The sequence below is a fragment of the Eleutherodactylus coqui genome, chromosome 1 (assembly GCF_035609145.1).
Source record: "Eleutherodactylus coqui strain aEleCoq1 chromosome 1, aEleCoq1.hap1, whole genome shotgun sequence".
Lineage (NCBI taxonomy): Eukaryota > Metazoa > Chordata > Amphibia > Anura > Eleutherodactylidae > Eleutherodactylus > Eleutherodactylus coqui.
In genome coordinates, this window is record NC_089837.1 from 498,055,376 (window position 1) to 498,074,518 (window position 19,143).

At 44.6% G+C, this 19,143-nt stretch overlaps 1 protein-coding gene across 3 annotated transcripts in view; it reads right to left on the bottom strand.

Moving 5' to 3' along the window:
* The window catches only part of FAT3 (FAT atypical cadherin 3), a 522,893-nt gene that overhangs the window by 256,124 nt on the left and 247,626 nt on the right, over positions 1–19,143 (bottom strand). For all 3 annotated transcript variants that reach the window (XM_066587016.1, XM_066587025.1, XM_066587006.1), the window contains one exon: positions 3,095–3,409. In XM_066587016.1, the coding sequence (XP_066443113.1) occupies positions 3,095–3,409 (315 nt within the window). The remainder of the gene's footprint in view (positions 1–3,094; positions 3,410–19,143) is intronic.

A 19,143-nucleotide genomic window follows, 5' to 3' on the forward strand; every position in this document is an offset into this window, starting at 1 on the left:
ATTTCTCTAGATCTCTCTATCCATCTCTCTAGATCTCTCTATCCATCTCTCTAGATCTCTCTCTCTAGATCTCTCTATCCATCTCTCTAGATCTCCCTATCCATCTCTCTAGATCTCTCTATCCATCTCTCTAGATCTCTCTATCCATCTCTCTAGATCTCTCTATCCATCTCTCTAGATCTCTCTATCCATCTCTCTAGATCTCTCTATCCATCTCTCTAGATCTCTCTATCCATCTCTCTAGATCTCTCTATCCATCTCTCTAGATCTCTCTATCCATCTCTCTAGATCTCTCTTTCCATCTCTCTAGATCTCTCTTTCCATCTCTCTAGATCTCTCTTTCCATCTCTCTAGATCTCTCTTTCCATCTCTCTAGATCTCTCTTTCCATCTCTCTAGATCTCTCTATCCATCTCGCTAGATCTATCTATCTCGCTAGATCTCTCTATCTCGCTAGATCTCTCTATCTATCTCGCTAGATCTCTCTATCTATCTCGCTAGAGCTCTCTATCTATCTCGCTAGAGCTCTCTATCTATCTCGCTAGAGCTCTCTATCTATCTCGCTAGAGCTCTCTCTCTATCTCGCTAGAGCTCTCTCTCTATCTCGCTAGAGCTCTCTCTCTATCTCGCTGGAGCTCTCTCTCTATCTCGCTGGAGCTCTCTCTCTATCTCGCTGGAGCTCTCTCTCTATCTCGCTAGAGCTCTCTATCTCGCTAGAGCTCTCTATCTCGCTAGAGCTCTCTATCTCGCTAGAGCTCTCTATCTCGCTAGAGCTCTCTATCTCGCTAGAGCTCTCTATCTCGCTAGAGCTCTCTATCTCGCTAGAGCTCTCTATCTCGCTAGAGCTCTCTATCTGTCTCGCTAGATCTCTCTATCTGTCTCGCTAGATCTCTCTATCTATCTCACTAGAGCTCTCTATCTCGCTAGAGCTCTCTATCTATCTCGCTAGAGCTCTCTCTCTCTTGATCTATATATAATGTATTTTCCTCCAGGATAGTGGGGTTAGGCTATGTCCAGCTCTACATTGTGGTTTCCACTTAAAATGAAAACCAGGCTGTGGTGCCGTATCCGTCATATGCTGGATACCGCCGCCGCTGACAGGCTGTATTAACTTATAATGGAATCTGTTGAGTTCTGTCATGGTGTCTGTCATCAGAGCCTATGGGTGGCCATATTTGTCAGATAGCCGTGAGCTGAATGCTTGTTCAGTTGACAGCCATCTTGCCCAACACCACCAAATCTACTTGCATGCTTGGCTGATCATCGATGTGTTCTGAATATAGAGAGGGGAGAAAGCCGCTGTCAGATTGCGCTGGTGGTGGCTTATCTCTCTGGGAGCAAAAGGGTATGATCGGTTGATATCCAACTGCCTGATCCTTGTCTACCCCAAGATCTACCATCAAAGAAGACTCGATAGTCCCACATACACACTGGATGATCGGCCAGTCTTGGAAGATATATATCTAATTTATATGGCCACCTTAAAACAAAACACTCCGGGCCTGGAGAAACAAAGATTGCCATTCCAGCTTCTGTGACAACCTGATCAGGTAATCAGAGCTGGTGTGGCCATCTTTGTTTGTTCAGGTCTGGAGGGTCAGTTTAAATCGCTCTTCTTGGGTAACTGCTTAGTGATCCAAGCAGACTCGGGTGGGCTGCGGGGGGAGCGGAGCGGGAGGAACCCCCGCAGCCCACCCGAGCCTGCTCGGATCACTAAGCGGTTACTCGAGAAGAGCGATGCTCGCTCGAGGAACTGCCTTACCGAGTAGGCTCGCTCATCTCAAATAAGCACATATCAAACTAGAAACCATTTATATGAAACACCAAATTTCTTTTGGGATCCCATAGGACTAAAGAAAAATGCCCTCTGAACCTAATGATAAGGAACAAGATCGGTTCAATCGCCCAAGAAGTACAAAAAACAGTAATGCTTTTCTAGCACCATTTGTCTTCTGCATCTTCTACATATCACTGTATATAGGCACTGCAGTCTGAGTCTCAGTAGGAGATCCGACAGTGAGGCTGGCCTGACGCCTTATTTTTCAGCTCTTATCTCTCCTGCACTTTTTATCAACTTATATTTGAAGACAAAAATGTAAAACTTTTTTTTTGGTCATAAATGAGCTGCTAAGGAAGTGCAATCGCTCGACTAACTGCCTTACCGAGTAGGCTCACTCATCTCTAGTGCTTATCTCTAATTTATGTTTTTTAAATTGCATTTTAATTTAAAGGAACCTTCTAGTCCCAGTGGCAAGAGGGGGGATTAATATTACCTGCTGACCTCTATTTGTGGCATTCTGACATTGATTTACCAGTTATTGGGCCCCTCTCTGGTCTCTCAAGATGGCCACAGTGCTCCTCTCACTACCAGATGCACACTGAGACCCTTCACGATGCTTTTGGATTGGCCAATGTTGCTCACAGCTCTGGCCAATCAGCGAGTGGCGTGTAGTGTGTTACACTACCAATGCACAGTACAGTATGCATTTGGTATTCAGAGATACTGCAAGATCTTGGAAGACCAAAGAGGGGAACTAGTGAACCCATAGCAGAATGCCATAAACAAATGTTGCCCTGGAAACTGAGTGTTGCTTAAAAGATGACAATAAGTTATCAAAACTTCAAAATGTACCTGCTACTGCATATAAGGTGTTAACATGAACTCTAATACCAAGCAGTCATCAGCTAATGAAGTCCAGATAACGGTACCCACGGTTACTCTAAATAGGACCATCTACATATCAAGAATGTAACCAAACCCCAATGACTAGATGTTTCCTCTATGTCATGAGACGTAAAGCCAGCCAACATCCAGAATTATGGTCCAATATGAGATTTTGTGGTAAATGCTACAGTTTCTCCTCCTACATTACAACATATTCTGCAAGATTATCTAGCATTCTAAGAAAATGTCCTAAGAATGAACCAAAGTACTGTTTGAGGAAACATGAAGTATAAATGGGACAATGTAAAAATATACAGGTGGAAATCAGAGAATATTCATATTTTCTAACAGCAAGGACAACCCGCTAGTCAATGAGCACCCATCACTGTCCATGACAAACACTAAAAAGTACAACTTTTTGAAACTCTACCTGTCTTGGCGTTGATGGCAAAGAAGTTTTGAGGGTTCCCACTTGTGATCTTGTAGGTCAACTTATCGCTGGTATTTGAATCAGGGTCTACGGCTTGGACCTGAAGCACCGACACATCTTTAGGGGAATTTTCCATGACGGTGGGATAATATATGGGTTGTGAAGTCAGAGGAGCGTTATCGTTGACATCTTCCACTTCGATGTAAACCTCAATGGTAGAGAAGAGAGGGACGACTCCTCGGTCGGTGGCATAAATTGTGAGCCAGTATGAGTTGGTGGTTTCTTTATCGAGAACATCTGCAGTGTAGATAACTCCTGTAAGACAAGAACACAAAAATATAGTATGGTTAGCGTATAGCAAGTCAAACGCCATTTTCAGCAAGATGTTGGGTATTCCAAGAGAATGACCCAAAGCACACAAGTCAATCAACCAAAGAATATTTGAAAAAGAACATGATTTGCGTTTTTGGAATGGCCAAGTTAGACTCCCGACCTTAACACTATTGAGGTGTTATAGCATGGTCTAAAGAAGGCAGTGCATAAAAGGCATCCCAGAAATAGTGATGAACTGAAACACATTTTCAGGAAGGAATGGTATTCCTCTATAAAGCAAAGCCAAGTACTACATCATGCTTTAGGTAGTCACCTAATTTAAGGGAGTTTGCAAGAAAATTAAGGTAAAAGCAAAGAACCATTATACTCTGAGTCCTGTTGCAAAGCCTATTAAAGGGGCTGTACCAGAATTTCAAGTTATCTCTTATCTACAGGATAGGGGATACCTTGCTGATCAGTGGGGGCCTGACTGCTAAGACCCCCGCCTTTCTCAAGAACAGAACTCCTGTCATTGTGGGGGTCACTCTGAATGGAGCGCTGGCTGCATATGCGCAGTCAGCACTCCAATCATTCCAGTGGGGCTGACGGAAATACCCGAGCGGTCCCATTGAAAGTGAAAGGAGCGCTGGTGCTATTGCGTGACCAGCGCTCCACTTAGTCTCCTCCTCACTGCGAAGGGGTGCAGTGGCTACCAAGGGTGACATGGGACTCCTGTTCTTGAGATCTGGTGGCACTTAGCAGTGAGACCACCACTGCTCAGAAAGGTATCCCCTATCCTGTGGGGAGAAACAAGGAGATACATGATTCCCCTAGACTTCCTAAAAATGTTCTTATTACTATAGCTTTAGCCTCCTACAGGGCATTTGGGAACTTGTAGTTCCCAAGTAACTCTCTAGTGTCAGACAACATAACGACTTTGTTATTATATTTCTCCACACCGTATTCCTTCCAAGTGATGAAAACATTTTCTATCCAGTAGAGATCTCCGCTGCTAGAAGAGCCGTTATTATAAGACACTTCTGGCCGCCGCCGCTTCAGAACTGATGTATTAGACTGTACATATACAGGAAGCAGCCGGCAGAAAATCCTGACAAGCTCATGACCTACACTTGCTGTACTCTCTAATGGGAATTCGAACCTTCCAGATGCCTCTGTAATCCAGAGAGTCTCCATCCAAGATATATATTAGAAAGCAGAGAGAAACTGTAGAAGTAGACAAAACTCAGAAACGTGTTCGGCTAATATAGCGGTGTCTGTGGGAAAGGGATGGGATTATGGGGAATGCTCTGGTCTGGTAACCTAAAGCCACTATATTAATGTTTCAGCTGTCGCACACTATCCCTGACCAATAACACGGTGATGTGCGTGACGGCCATCCACGCTTAATCACTTCCACACTTGCACAAACAGACTCTGCTCCCGAGACTCTCAGTGACAAGGACATTTACTGGGCTTTATACGAGCCGCAATAGAAAGGAATTGCTTGTTTTGGTTCAACTTCCAAGGTATCGGATGGCCAAAGTGGGACGCGTTATTTTATATTACAGCGCACTTCTTGTCCTGTATGTTCCTGGAGTCACACGTCTCAAATGCTAACAGACATGAAACATAATGCTACAGTATGCATACTACATATGGTACTGTAAGTTACACCCTCCTCCAGTGAGGACCCCGTAAGAAGTGGAAGCCTCATCAGGTTACCCATGTCTTTGTCCTTTCGGTTATGTGAAGTTGCATAGGGCTCCGCCATCTAAAATGATAGTTTACTGCAAGACACATGACTGCATTCTCAGTAGTGCCTAGTGGCAAAGCTGGAAAGGGATGGGGTCTGGCATGGCATTAACAAACCACTCCACCTAACCACTCCACCTTGGTGAGGGCATGTAAGTGGTTAAATGCTAAGTACACACTGGGCTGCTCTCAAGGACAAGAGGAGACGGAGAAAGAACCAGGACTCTGTAGCACCAAACTCAGGAGAAACTTCCCCGTACGATCGCCGTGACCAGATCTGCCTATCCAGAATTAGGCTTTTCAGTCACCAGTGAGCCTGTAGTAGATGTGGCAAGCCGCCTACATACATACATATATACACTATATCTATCTAACATATAAATTTATATAGTGTGAATTTTACTTCTGTACTTTATGTTCCTCGCAGGACCTTCATAGAGAGGTCATGTGGCTTTGTTAACTCTGAGCTTTGGTTGCTATAGGCTGACAGGACCTGAGCTGCACAGTGATTGGCTGAAGGGCTAGGTATAAGAGAGGTCCTGTTCCTTCGCTCTGCATTGACTCAGCAGGTTCAGAGAGTGCAGGGAAGAAAGAGACTCAGTCAGTGAGAGCTGAACTATAGTTGGACTTGGGTTGACCCAAGTCGCAGAGCCTCAGGTGAACAATTCAGCATCTGTAAACCGATCGGGAGAGATGAGAGCTGGTAAAAGCGGTTAATGCTGCCTGGTGCGTTACCTGGAGATGTAGTCTCAGCCCACACCACACCTCTCATCTGAGACCGATATCCAGAACCTATCAGAGTCTGAAGTTTCTGTACATGAACCTCGGTGACGCACTTTATAATGTTGCCCCTTCACACCCCCAACTTTCCACCCACCAGAGGGTGGTACTCGACAGACAGCCTTAAAGGGGTTGTCCCGCGGCAGCAAGTGGGTCTATACACTTCTGTATGGCCATATTAATGCACTTTGTAATGTACATTGTGCATTAATTATGAGCCATACAGAAGTTATAAAAAGTTTTATACTTACCTGCTCCGTTGCTGGCGTCCTCGTCTCCATGGTGCCGACTAATTTTCGGCCTCTAATGGCCAAATTAGCCGCGCTTGCGCAGTCCGGGTCTTCTGCTGTCTTCAATGGGGCCGCTCGTGCAGAATGCCGGCTCCGTGTAGCTCCGCCCCGTCACGTGCCGATTCCAGCCAATCAGGAGGCTGGAATCGGCAATGGACCGCACAGAAGAGCTGCGGTCCACGGAGGTAGAAGATCCCGGCGGCCATCTTCAGCAGGTGAGTATGAAGACGCCGGACCGCCGGGATTCGGGTAAGTACTACCCGGTTTGTTTTTTTAACCCCTGCATCGGGGTTGTCTCGCGCCGAACGGGGGGGGGGGGTTAAAAAAAAAAAAAACCCGTTTCGGCGCGGGACAACCCCTTTAAGGGGTTTGATTTATAGTTGTTTGAATACCAGTTATCTTTAACCCTTTAATAACAGAGGATGTACAGTTACCTACAACACAACTGCAAGCTGTTACTTACGCTGTTAACCCTTCAAATGTAGCTGTCAGTTCTGACAGCATCATTTAAATCCCCCGACCAAAGTTTGGGTGATTTCCGACAACTTCTAGGGGAGGGATTGGTTTGGACAAGAGTGTGTTTACATGTCTTATAGTAGTTCTGTGCCTTTTGTCCGTTATCATAAAAGTCACAGTATTTGTCTTCTCCCAACACGGAGGACCCTTAGCCTAATGTCATGTGACTACACAAACAGTAACTGTCTGGCAAAAATGTGAAAAAACAGCCCTAATAAAATGCTTTGATGTCCCCTTTTGTAAAAATTGAGATAGTAGATGAGAGAAGATGATGGACGGAGTGCGAGCGATGTAATTAGTATCTTTAAGTCCCGGATACACAGTTGAAGAGCTAAGAACATTATACTTAACCTTGAATTTTTCCTTGTGACATTTTATAAATGTTCCCATTTTGAGAAGCGCACAATAAAGGTGAAATGTCGCCCAATCTTCTCTGTGAGAGACGTTGGTGTAGAAGAAGAATCTTGAAAAATGTTCCTTACTGTGAAAATGATCCAATTTCTTGATGGTCTCCTTTGAAAATTGCTTGACAATTGATGTACATCTAACCTCGGAGCAAATTGTCAGAAATTTTTAACATCTTTCATCATCTCCACTTAGCACATGAAAGAGGAGCTCAAAACTTGTGATTTTTAAATGTGGGTCAATGCGTTTGAATATACAAAACGCTCATTAGCGGCCACGTGAAGGCGGACGCACCGCGCAGTAATTACATGGGAGGGGCGATAATTAGCTGCTATTTTTATTAGTATCAACTCTTGGGACTTTCTGCTGTTTGGTTATGTTATGCTAAAGGTCTGTATTAGAGAATTAATCAATCCCTATACCCTAGAGTGCGCTATCAATAGCGAGCATAGCATGGGGCATCATTGTAAGTGAGAACATCTCGAATTGGGGGCATTTTACGTCTAGTCCTAGACAGCAGAAACGTGGTTCGATACAATGCTGCTATGGTCTTTGCACATATGGCCATGCTGTACATATGTATAACATGCTTGTGAGGGTGGCTTTGAGAAGGACAACCACTTATCTAGTATTAGATACTAACTTTTACCTCTTTCAGAAAATTGTGGAACAGCTTCTAATACCTCCGCAATGGAATCGGTAGAACTCCTCAGAATCCCGGTAATACTCTACCGGCTTGGCGGCCTCGGCAGGAGGTTTCTGCTCTGCTATACAGTAGACTTTTCATAGTATCACAGTCTCTTCTTGCTATAAAACTATATCTTTGTTTTTTGCTACATACTCTCAATTATACCCTCCCCCTCCCCGTATGGATACACAGCCAACGGATATTTGCAGTCTGTTGATCTGGTATCACCGACCTTTACAATTTCACACTCTATATATTCACTGGTTTTCCTACAGTTTCTGGGAAATAAGAAGGCCTGGCATTACTTCATGGACTCTCTGGTAAAGGTAGAGTCGCCTGGTGCAAGCACCGAGTCATGACTGACTCCTAGGCAGACTATTTTTGCGGGGTGGTTTGCCATTGCCTTGCTCAGTCATCTTCACCCCCCCAAGCAAGTTGGATACTCATTTTACTGATCTTGCAGATGGAAGGCTGAGTCATCCTTGAGCCGGCTACCAGAACCACGTGGGGGCTTTCTACACAAGGTTGAACCCTCTGCAATCCAATTTTGCATTCAGGGTTTCCTAGGGGGCTTTCTCTTTCTGCCATTATGCAATAGCGCAATCTGCTGGCTAGAGCCAGTACTGCGGTATGGGACATGCTGGAGAGGCCCTCGATAACAGAGTGGCCAGTAATATACAGTAAGAATACTCTGACGGACATCTTACGACATCGGAGCTGTACAGCCTGTCTTCAGACAGTGGATTGGAAAAGGTTAACACTCACAGTCTCTTATTGCTTGGCTATCACAATTGTATTGCATTATAACGACAATTTCACTGACTGTCCATTCACCTTATCTTCTGTATGGAAGGTTCCAAGAACTATGGGCAGTTGACTCGCACACGGTTGCACCCAACCTTGTCACAAAAAAAGTCAACAATCGAGTACCAAACCGAGACCTAAATAGGCGACGGAACCAATCCTACTAATATGTAATGAAGACGATTTGCAGGAAGCATGAACATTCCACATAAGTATCTATCAGACGACGCCACCACTTTACACAAATCTGCCGGGGGCAAAATTTTTTTACTTAAATCTTTATCTCGTAGAAGGAAAAGGAATTCTCTGCTGGTAGTCTCAGGACGCAGGTAGGAAGCCAATTGGAAACATTTAAAGACACGAATACCATGTTCCTGTCCAGCCAAATTAGACGTTAAATGTCAGTTTGTTCTTCAGTGTTTTATTTTAATGAAACAAAATAATCCTGACTGCAGGAGCGAGAGTTTAACACAAGTTCCTGCTGAGAAGCAATATTGAGCCATCATGCTCGGCAAGGCTAGGAGAAAGAACGAGAGGACAGCCTAAGTGCCGAGTAAAGATTCTAATTGTGGAGAGAGGGGTTTTACTGCATTTTCATTCATGGTATTTAAAGACTAAATTATGTGGGACCTACGGGGATGCATGACCCGTATGAAGACGGAGGGGATTGGACTTCTGTACCTTCATGCATTATTGACATTTTTGGCAACAATAAAAAGGTTTGTTAAATGTCATTACGGGGAACGCAAACATTCCAGATACACAGCACGCACAAGCCAGAGCCGTCCTTGCACAAAGCTTTATTGTAGCAGAGAGTGGACTCATGGGAGTTTGTGTTCCTGCTGAGAAATATGAAGGTGGAGACACAACAGGAACATAACAGCATTTTCTAGGCTTAGTCGATAATATGCACACATGCTGATCTGTGTTCCTAGTCGATACACAGCCAATATTTTTGGAAAAGTGTTCTACTTAACGGGCAGCGGTATCAGACTCTTTTAAAAAAAAAATCACGCCCCTAGAAGAAGTTGTTGTTTTACTATATAACCCGTCCTGCAGTTCCGTCTCGGGCAGATCTGTAAATGATGAGAGTTGTCGTGATGACATGGACGGTCTTGTCACCGGAGACCCTAGAAGAGGTCCCTCCCTTGGCCTATAAGAGGCTCTCGGACGCTCCTTGTGTGTAGTGACCTCTTCTTCCGCTTGTAGAGCTTGTTGACCACTAGACGCCTCTACGACGCAGAGAAGAGATTTCACTCCGTCTGAGAGGGGCGCATTATTGGGATGTGAGAAGCTGGATGGTCATATCAATGAATTGTCCCCCACCGGACTGTTCTGTCCAGACGGTTAGGGGGTGTTGGGACCAGTGGATGTGTGAGGGCATGCAAGGTGATGGGGCTTAGGATGCCCCCTACAGACCACCAGTAGAAAGGAGCGTCTGACCAGACTGTTAGGAGGTATTGGGACCAGTGGATGTGTGAGGGCACACAAGGTGACCGGGCTCAGAACGTCCCCTACAGACCGCCAGTAGAGAGGAGCGTCTCACCAGACTGTTAGGGGGTGTTGGGACCAGTAGATATGTGAGGGCACACAAGGTGACCGGCTCAGAACCCCCTACAGACCACCAGTAGAGAGGATTGTCTGACCAGACTGTTAGGAGGTGTTGAGATCAGTGGATGTGTGAGGGCACACAAGGTGACCGGGCTCAGGACCCCCTACAGACCACCAGTAGAGAGGACCGTCTGATCGCCTGACAAGCACGAGCAGCTCCAACTGTTTTGCTGTTTGCCATCTAAAGACGGTTAGCACCATTAATACAAGCCCCTGTGTAAATAAATAAAATAAATCTTGTTATTTGTATAGCGCCAACTTATTCCGCAGCGCTTTCAGGTAATTATTATTTATTACCCCCCACCAAGCTGAGTTCTGAGTTTTACCGACCTCGGAAGGATGGTCAACCTTGAGTCAACTTTGAGCTGGCTACCTGTGTCATGCGGGGATTGAACTTGCAACCTTCAGGTCGTAGGCGAGAGCTTACACTCTACACCACACGAGGCTCTCTGTGTATACTGCCTTTGACACCCACTGTTGTCGTCTGCAGTAGTGTTGTAAACGATTAAACTTGACGCTACAGAGTGAACCAGGTTATATTCAGTGATGAATCCAGGTTTAGTTTGGGCACTGATAATGGCCATGTTTATTTCTGCAGACCAGGGGTGAGAGCCTCATCATGCCTTTTCTGTGGACCACCGCTTTGCGCCCACTACTGGTGTGATGGCCTGGTGAGCTATCACATATGACAGTCGATTCCCCCTTGTAGTGATGCAAGGGACAACAACAGCTCAGCGATACGTTCAGGACATCCTGCAGCCACATGTATTCCTCTCATGGAGGCTTCCAGGAGGCCTTTGCAACGGGATAATGATTGGCCGCACACACAAGGAGTTTCAGGAATGCCTCTACAACATTGGGTAAGTCATGGACATGTGGCAGTCACCACATTTATGGGACCATCTGAGACACTAACTTTGACAACCTAAAGGCTTAGAGGCTCAGCCTAAAAGTTTCCGTGATCGAGACCAGCGGCATCAAACTCCGTTTCCGAGGCCAGCCTCACTTACACTTCATTGCGCGGTGGCTGCCACCTCAACCAGCCCAAGTGATACCACAGTATTGTGTGTGGTGGTTGGGAGCACTACCCTCTGCTCCACTTTCTGTCCTCTAGCCAGTGCTAGTCTGACTGAGTGGAAAGTAGTGGTCCTGTTCTCCAGGCAGCAACTTATTATACTCTGTCTGGTGTCTTCTCTCCCCTCAGCAGCATAGCCATAAGCTCCTTTAGACTTCCTTTCAGTCTCTTCTCCTATCCTACACAGCAAATATTGTCCTTTGTATGACAAGGCATCAGCCAATCAGCATGTGACCACTAACCATGTTCAGTTCTGCTGCCCCCAACTTTGGTGCACATGGCAATTCTGGCTAGCAGTGCCCTCTTCTATACAGTAGGTTACAGGTATAGCACTAAAATACACCACCTTACCATTCGAAATGGTGTCTGACCCTTTTGAAATTATTTAAGCAATAGAACAATAACTTAGTATGAAGAAATTAGAAGGCCAACCCATATTCATATGCTCTATGGACGTCATAGAGTGGGGTCTCCCAACCAGGACCCTTCTATAACCTAGAATGGGAATCAGCTCAATACGAGCGGGCTATGTGCCATCCTTTTATTATAGGACGGCCATTCATGTGAATGTCCACATTGTAATGATACATTTGCCCTGCAGCGGTTGCTGCAGGGAAGATCTTTGCTTGCCCTTGGCATTCCCCGGTAAAATTAGCTGTTTGGCAGGGGTGCGAAGAGCAGGACCTGGGGCGATCAGCTGTTTGCTCCGGGCCCTACATTCTGTAAGGGGCTGTGCATGTTGGCACAACCCCTTTAATGGATTATCAAGTTTCCCATTTAATAATTAATGCTATTTAGAATGTAGCATATTGCATTTACAAACCAAATCTCGTAAAAGAAAAAAACATTTTGGCTATTAGCCTTTAATAATTAAACCCGCAGCTTTTCCATGAGCTTTGCAAAGATAGCGTTAATAAGATATTCCAAGGCAATCTGTGCCCCTCTGTAATTAAGATGGTACTCACAAAGCAATTTGCAGCAATGCAATCCCCACCAGCTAAGAGCATGTTTTCTTGAACACTGTAATAATGGTTTGAGACCCCCAAGGAGCCGAATCTTATTACAGGCCTTACCTATCTCAGGGATGGTAAATTAAACCTTAGTTTTTATTAACTATAATATAGAAATTCCAACAAGAACCATATTGAAACTTTCAATGGGCTCCTTCACATTTCATGTAATGAGTTTTGGGTTCCAAGGAGGAAAAAACAAACCCTTCCCACTCGTGCATCGTCTTACTAAATGTCTTACATAAATTTGACTCTGATGCATATTAACGACGCGTGCCACTTTGACTAATAATGAGTAAGACAAGAATTAATTTTTATTTAAGAACAATCTGTTGTCTTCCCAGGGTAATAAGACCTAATTAGGATTCACTGTATGCTCACTTTATGAAGCAATGGCCTATTTTACGTTACTTGAACCAACTGGCAATTCATAGGGAGAATTTTTGGGGAAAATTTTGGTAGCTGATGGAGAAAAGAAAGGATAAACTACCATCAAACCCTAAAGTTGGCCATGGGTCATCATTAACATAATTGGTTAACAGGTCTCGTCAATGATGATGCCCATGTTGAGGGATGTGGGAAAAGGTCACAAAGGTTGGATTCATTCTGTCTTCAAGGGGTTGTGCTAAGATGTACAACCTCTCTTAGAATTCACGACCTACGATGGAAAGCGGATCATTCCAGGTCCCGTTATTGGCACCCTGGACAATCAGTTGATTTCACCAAGGGCAAACTGGGGCCAGTTTAGTATAATTAAGTCCAGATTCACATGAATGTATTTCTGCAATATGTAGTCAATAGAATCCATTGTTTTCAATGGGCCCGTTCACATAAGTCTTTTACATGTGCAGTTTGCCCAAAAATGATCTATTTTCCTGCGCATTTGAACTAATTACACTAATTGCCCATTTCAATCGATGGGAGCATGGTCATGTTCTGTTTCTTTTGCGCTCACAAAAAGTAGAGTAAAACTCGCACAAATGCACAATGCCTATGGCAGAAATACGCCACACAAATTCACAAGTAAATGCGCTTTCGCCCTTGTGACGTGAGCCTAAAGCACATTTATGACTTAGAAGAGTCAAATTTGGCAACATTAACACTGTGTGATGGTGTATAGGCAGCCATACACTCAAAGTTACGCCAAGAGCACAACCACCGTTCATATGCCCTATCAGCGCATATGAGCATCATAGAACAGGGTTCCCCACTCAGGATCTCATTTCTATGACCCAAAATGGAGAGCAGCTCAGTAAGAATGGCTTCTATTATGGAGGACCATCTGCTATTCATCTAAATGGCTATCCTGTAATATTACATTTCCTTTGCAGAAGTCGAAAAACTCAAACACACCGATTTTGGTGGAATCGTCAACTATTTAGCATGCTCTTCCCAAATGGTAGATGTCAGAGAAGCCAATCAAATATGTTTATGAAAGACTAAGGAGAACTGGCTATTAGACCGAAGAACACTCATCAGACAGTTATTTAATGTGTATGGTGACCTGTAGATCACTCAACAACCATAATATGACCACTGTTGAGCCCTTGAAGAAGCAAACCTCCTGTAGATCTAGTGTACAAAAGTTAGATCACCTTTGAACCCTACTTTCTTTCTTACCCTAATTAGATCACCTTTGAACCCTAGTGAGTAGTAGAACCACAGGGGATCTGGGGGTTATCAGTAAGGACAAATGTGTCAGGTATCCATTTTTCTGCACAGGGTTAATAAAGGGATTGGTCCTATTATAGTTATGGGGCTTAGAAATAATGCCATCCACAGACCATGGACATGAGTGGAGCTATTTTGGGGGCGTGGGGAGGGGGGGGGGGGGGGAGTATGGAGTTTTTTTCTATTCCTGGTCTAATCCGTTAAGTTGGCAAAAACAAAAACCCCTTACAAGCCTTTCACTAATTTTCCAGCCTGTTTATTTTTAAGGGAAGTGTCTACTTCCAATGAACCCATTTTGAGAAGACTATTGAGGCCACATTTAGCTAAACCTTCGAAACTTCCTAGTTGCTAAGCATTCAGCGAAGTACTCAGCCTCTAAGGAAAAGCAAGAACGATCATTAACACTACAGTTTCTTCCCCTCAAGCAGCTCATATGAATGACTCTCAAGGCAAAGTTTCCTCCCAAAGACCCGTGAAAGAGCACTCAACTTCTAATGAAGCATTTAAACAATCTTTAGCCATACCGTACTTGGGGATTTCCTACAATTGCACTGATTTTACCATGGCTATTTTGCCTTATATAGAAGATTAGTAGCAGACAACAGCTAAAAGTTACCAACAACCTCCAATTTGGAAGATATGTTTCGGCATTTCTGACAAGTAAAGGCCATCATTACGATGGAGAAACAAAAAAAGGAATCATCCAAAATTAAAGGGGTTTTCAAGGACTCGAATAATGATGACCTGGGGACCCATGCCGATCAGCTATTTGAAGAGACCACCAGACAAAGGTGAGAGCCATGGCCTCTTCTCAGGCCGGTGACATTATTCGCCTGATGAAGTGAATAGAATTGAGCTGCGCCTGGTATAAAGTGAGGAGGTCTCCTCAAGAGTTGATCGCGGTTGGGTCTTAGGTGACGGAACCCCACTGATCAAATATTGGTGACTAAGGCCTCATGTCCACGGGCAAATTTGGATTTAAAATCCGCAGCGTTTTTCCCGCACGCGGATCTGCGCCCCATGGGGATGCATTAGAGACCCACAGGTAGTTAAATACCTGCGGATGTCATTTTTCCCTGCAGGCGTGGGTCCCGAGCAGGAAAAAATCTGGACATGCTCCATTCAGGCGCGGGTCTCCCGCGGGGACGGCTCCCGCAGGCTTCTATTGAAGCCTATGGAAGCCGTCCGAATCCGCGGGAGACCCGCTCCTGAATTAAACTCACGTGCTCAGGACAGTACGGGTCTTCCCTTCTTCGCGGCTTGATCTTCTCTCCGTCGTGCCGGATCTTCTTTCTTCTGGCCGGTGGATGTGCCCGGCGCATGCGTGCGGCACGCAGCCGGTGTGCCGAGCACATCCGCCCGGCCAAACAAAGAAGATCCAGCGCGACGGAGAGAAGATCAGGCCGCGAAGAAGGGAAGATCCGGAGCGTGCGGAGAGGTGATTAAATTGTTTTCAGCCCTCATGTCCGCGGGGCAGGAGGGACCCGCTACGGATTCTCCATGGAGAATCCGTAGCGGGCCTGATTTTCCCCGTGGACATGAGGCCTAATCCTAACAATAGGTCATCAATATTTGAGTCCCAGAAAGCTCCTTTGATGTGCATCTATGACTAGCGCATAGTATTAAGGTTCCATACAGATTCAAAGTTGTAAGGACTCATAATACAACGCTCATAGAAGCTTACCGGGGCCATATTAGACCTCTGTGTACCTCCAATTTGATAGACGTTCTTTTTTATGTTGAATTCAACCAAATTGTTCAATGTTCTACCAGATTATAAAATACCTACGTATTATGGTGCTATACAGAGGCTCCCTACGGTGGCACATGGGGTGTATACTGCCCCCTACTGCGGAGCTCTTGGGGCCTCTTGTGCTTCAGACTAGCTCATAGGCAATTAAAAGTTTCCAGCTGTGGTGGGACTAAAACCTTCATCAAACTCAACCCTACACATCCGTTTGAGTCAACCTACACCAGTCTACCTAGCGTCGATGTGTTCCATAAAACCAGACAGGTGATGCAGCACTTTTCAGTCATCTAAACACTCCGAGTAGCCATAACAGATGGACAGTATATATAATTGTATCGCTCATTATGACAGAAGGTCCAGAAAAAAAAATTGGACCTGGATTTTATGAATAATTAAAATATGATGAAACATTTTTCACTCTGCCAGTCTGTTGTTTCATAAACTCTTGATGCTTTCTATAGCATGTTTTCTTATAATCAACTTCTCACAATCCCTCCTACCCCCATCTGTTAATAAGGCCAAAATGCATGATTACCATTCTCCTCCTCCAGGCCCTTATGTTGGAGCCAACAGATAAGACAGCTTTTGGTTAGAAAGGTAGGCAGGGACCATCTGCAAGCTCTAAAAATCCCAGATTAGACGAGATACTTCATTGCTTGTTGTTGTTTATTTAGAAAACAAAAAAGTTGAGTTTTTTTGCCCATTAACAAAAAAATTGTAAAAAAAACAATATTGCAGTAAATCAAATGATCAAAAACAAGGAAAACGAAGATGAAAAGTGTTGCTGCATTTAAATAATATAGGCAAATTATTATTTTTAGAATTATCCCATTTACATTCATCTGAGATAGTGGTAATTCCTTCCAAGGTAGCACTTAGTCTCGCTCCCAATATGCTGAGCATTACGGCTGTGCTGTTTACCATTGCAGGGCGATCAGTGGCATACCTATAGCGGGTGCAGATGGACTCTGGTAACAGAAGGGCTCCTCTACACGTAAGAAGGTTCTGGTATTATAAATGGGACAGGGTCTTTATTTCAGGTTTTGCTTAGGGTCCTAGAAGCTTCAAGTTACTCTTCTGACTGCAGTTGAGCAATACCTATATAATAGTCTGTTCACACTGCATTTTAGGCATTCATTGGGCCGATGTACATGTGTCCAATCCTTACCTCAGCTTGAGTTTGCTTAAAGGGGTTGTCCCGCGCCGAAACGGTTTTTTTTTTTTTCAATAGCCCCCCCATTCGGCGCGAGACAAACCCGATGCAGGGGTTAAAAAAGAAAACCGGATAGTGCTTACCTGAATCCCCGCGCTCCGGTGACTTCTTACTTACCTGGTGAAGATGGCCGCCGGGATCTTCACCCTCGGTGGACCGCAGGTCTTCTGTGCGGTCCATTGCCGATTCCAGCCTCCTGATTGGCTGGAATCGGCACGTGATGGGGCGGAGCTACGAGGAGCCGCTCTCCGGCACGAGCGGCCCCATTCAGAAAAGAAGAAGACCGGACTGCGCAAGCGCGTCTAATCCGGCGATTAGACGCTGAAAATTAGACGGCACCATGGAGACGAGGACGCTAGCAACGGAGCAGGTAAGTGAATAACTTCTGTATGGCTCATAATTAATGCACAATGTACATTACAAAGTGCATTAATATGGCCATACAGAAGTGTATACCCCCACTTGCTTTCGCGGGACAACCCCTTTAAGGACTCCAATATGACATGAAACCAATGCAATACAATATTCTGGCATGCTGGCAAAACTCTTGACAGACTGTAATTCCCAACACAACCACTGGATGGCCTCAGACATATCTATATAGGAGATACATCTCGTGACAGAGTATCGCAAAATGATGTTGTTTTGAGAAACTGATTATCTTGTGTCACATATATAATATCTGAACATGTCCAGCCAAGAGGAGGAGGTAGAGAAGAACAGCTGAGATAGAGAAGACCATATCTGTATGTCGGTTTAGATTCTTTATTCTAAACAGAAGCATATATTTTATTTGTTGCCCTCACTTAAATATAGTGCATACATATACTGCAGTGCTGTCCACAGGGGGTTCGCAATCTAAATGAACTTCTCAGTATGCATTTGGATAGCACAGGGAGACTATACAAACTTCCTGCAGATGTTTTCATTGGTTGGACCCCAACACTGCAGAGCCACACCGCTAACCACTATGCTGCCCTATACAGTACAAAGGCATATACCGCGTGGTACTGTATACATTGTATTACCAAATGAGCCCATGTGAAATGCAGATATAGCTTTGACATGCATTGTAGTAAGTGCCCCAAAGTGAAGACATGGACATAATTAAAATTCAGATAGCCCCATAGGAAAGTTACCATTGGGCCTCCATCTTGCTGAGTGTCGACTGAACGGTAGTAAAGCTATAACAAAGAACCCACATAGTAGGAAATTCAACCCCCCCCCCCCCCCCCCCATTGCTACACAGGAGTAGGTTCCTTCCACCTCTGGGATTTGTTTCAACTGCTATACCTGCACATATATATTGCCCATTTACAGTGGGAACCTATTACATGCACCTCATGTTTTGTCCGTAGTAGAACTCTATCAATAATAGAATTTCACATTTCCTTGATTTACTTTTAATTTCAGAATTATGTTAATTTTAATTGGATATTCATGATGTTTACATTGCACCATTACCATGAAACTAATTAGCGAAGATGGCCCCCTCTTTATTCTGGAGAGCCCTTGCATTTCTTGCCTTTCAATCTCTTCCATTGTAGGAAGAATTACATAGAAAACCTCAGATACAGGTCCGCTTGTTCGCCAATGCCGAACAGGGAAGAAGGAGATGTAGAGCACTGTCTGTCCAGGTTCAGAAAACCCATAGGAATGTTGAATGGGCCAACCTGAGCTGGAGATCTCCATTGGTCCCATAGCTGTCGTAGAGGACTGTCCTGCAGTGACATTTAACTTGTTCTTTTGTTCATAACCATGTATACGAGTTTGTTTGTGGGTAGCATTATCTAGACTAGGGGTGCACAACATTTTCTGTTCAAATGGCCCCATGGTCAGATTGTACTACTTAAAATTGATGAAACTACATCAACCAATGAGAATGTTACCTTCACTTATTACAGGGGTTGTACCAGGATCACAAGTTATCCCCAACTCACAGAATAGGAAATAACTTGATGATCACTGAGACCCTTGCCAATCTTGAGAATGGGGGTTCCATGTCCTCTTCTGACTGCCACAGCAGAGTCACTTTCCCCTCACAATGACAGAATGAATGGAGCGCTGGCCAAGCACGCACTGTTGGCACTTCATTCATTTCAATGGGGCTGGGAAATACCAGCCTTCCTACTGTTCGGCCATCTCCACAGTCCATTTAAAGTGAGTGAATCG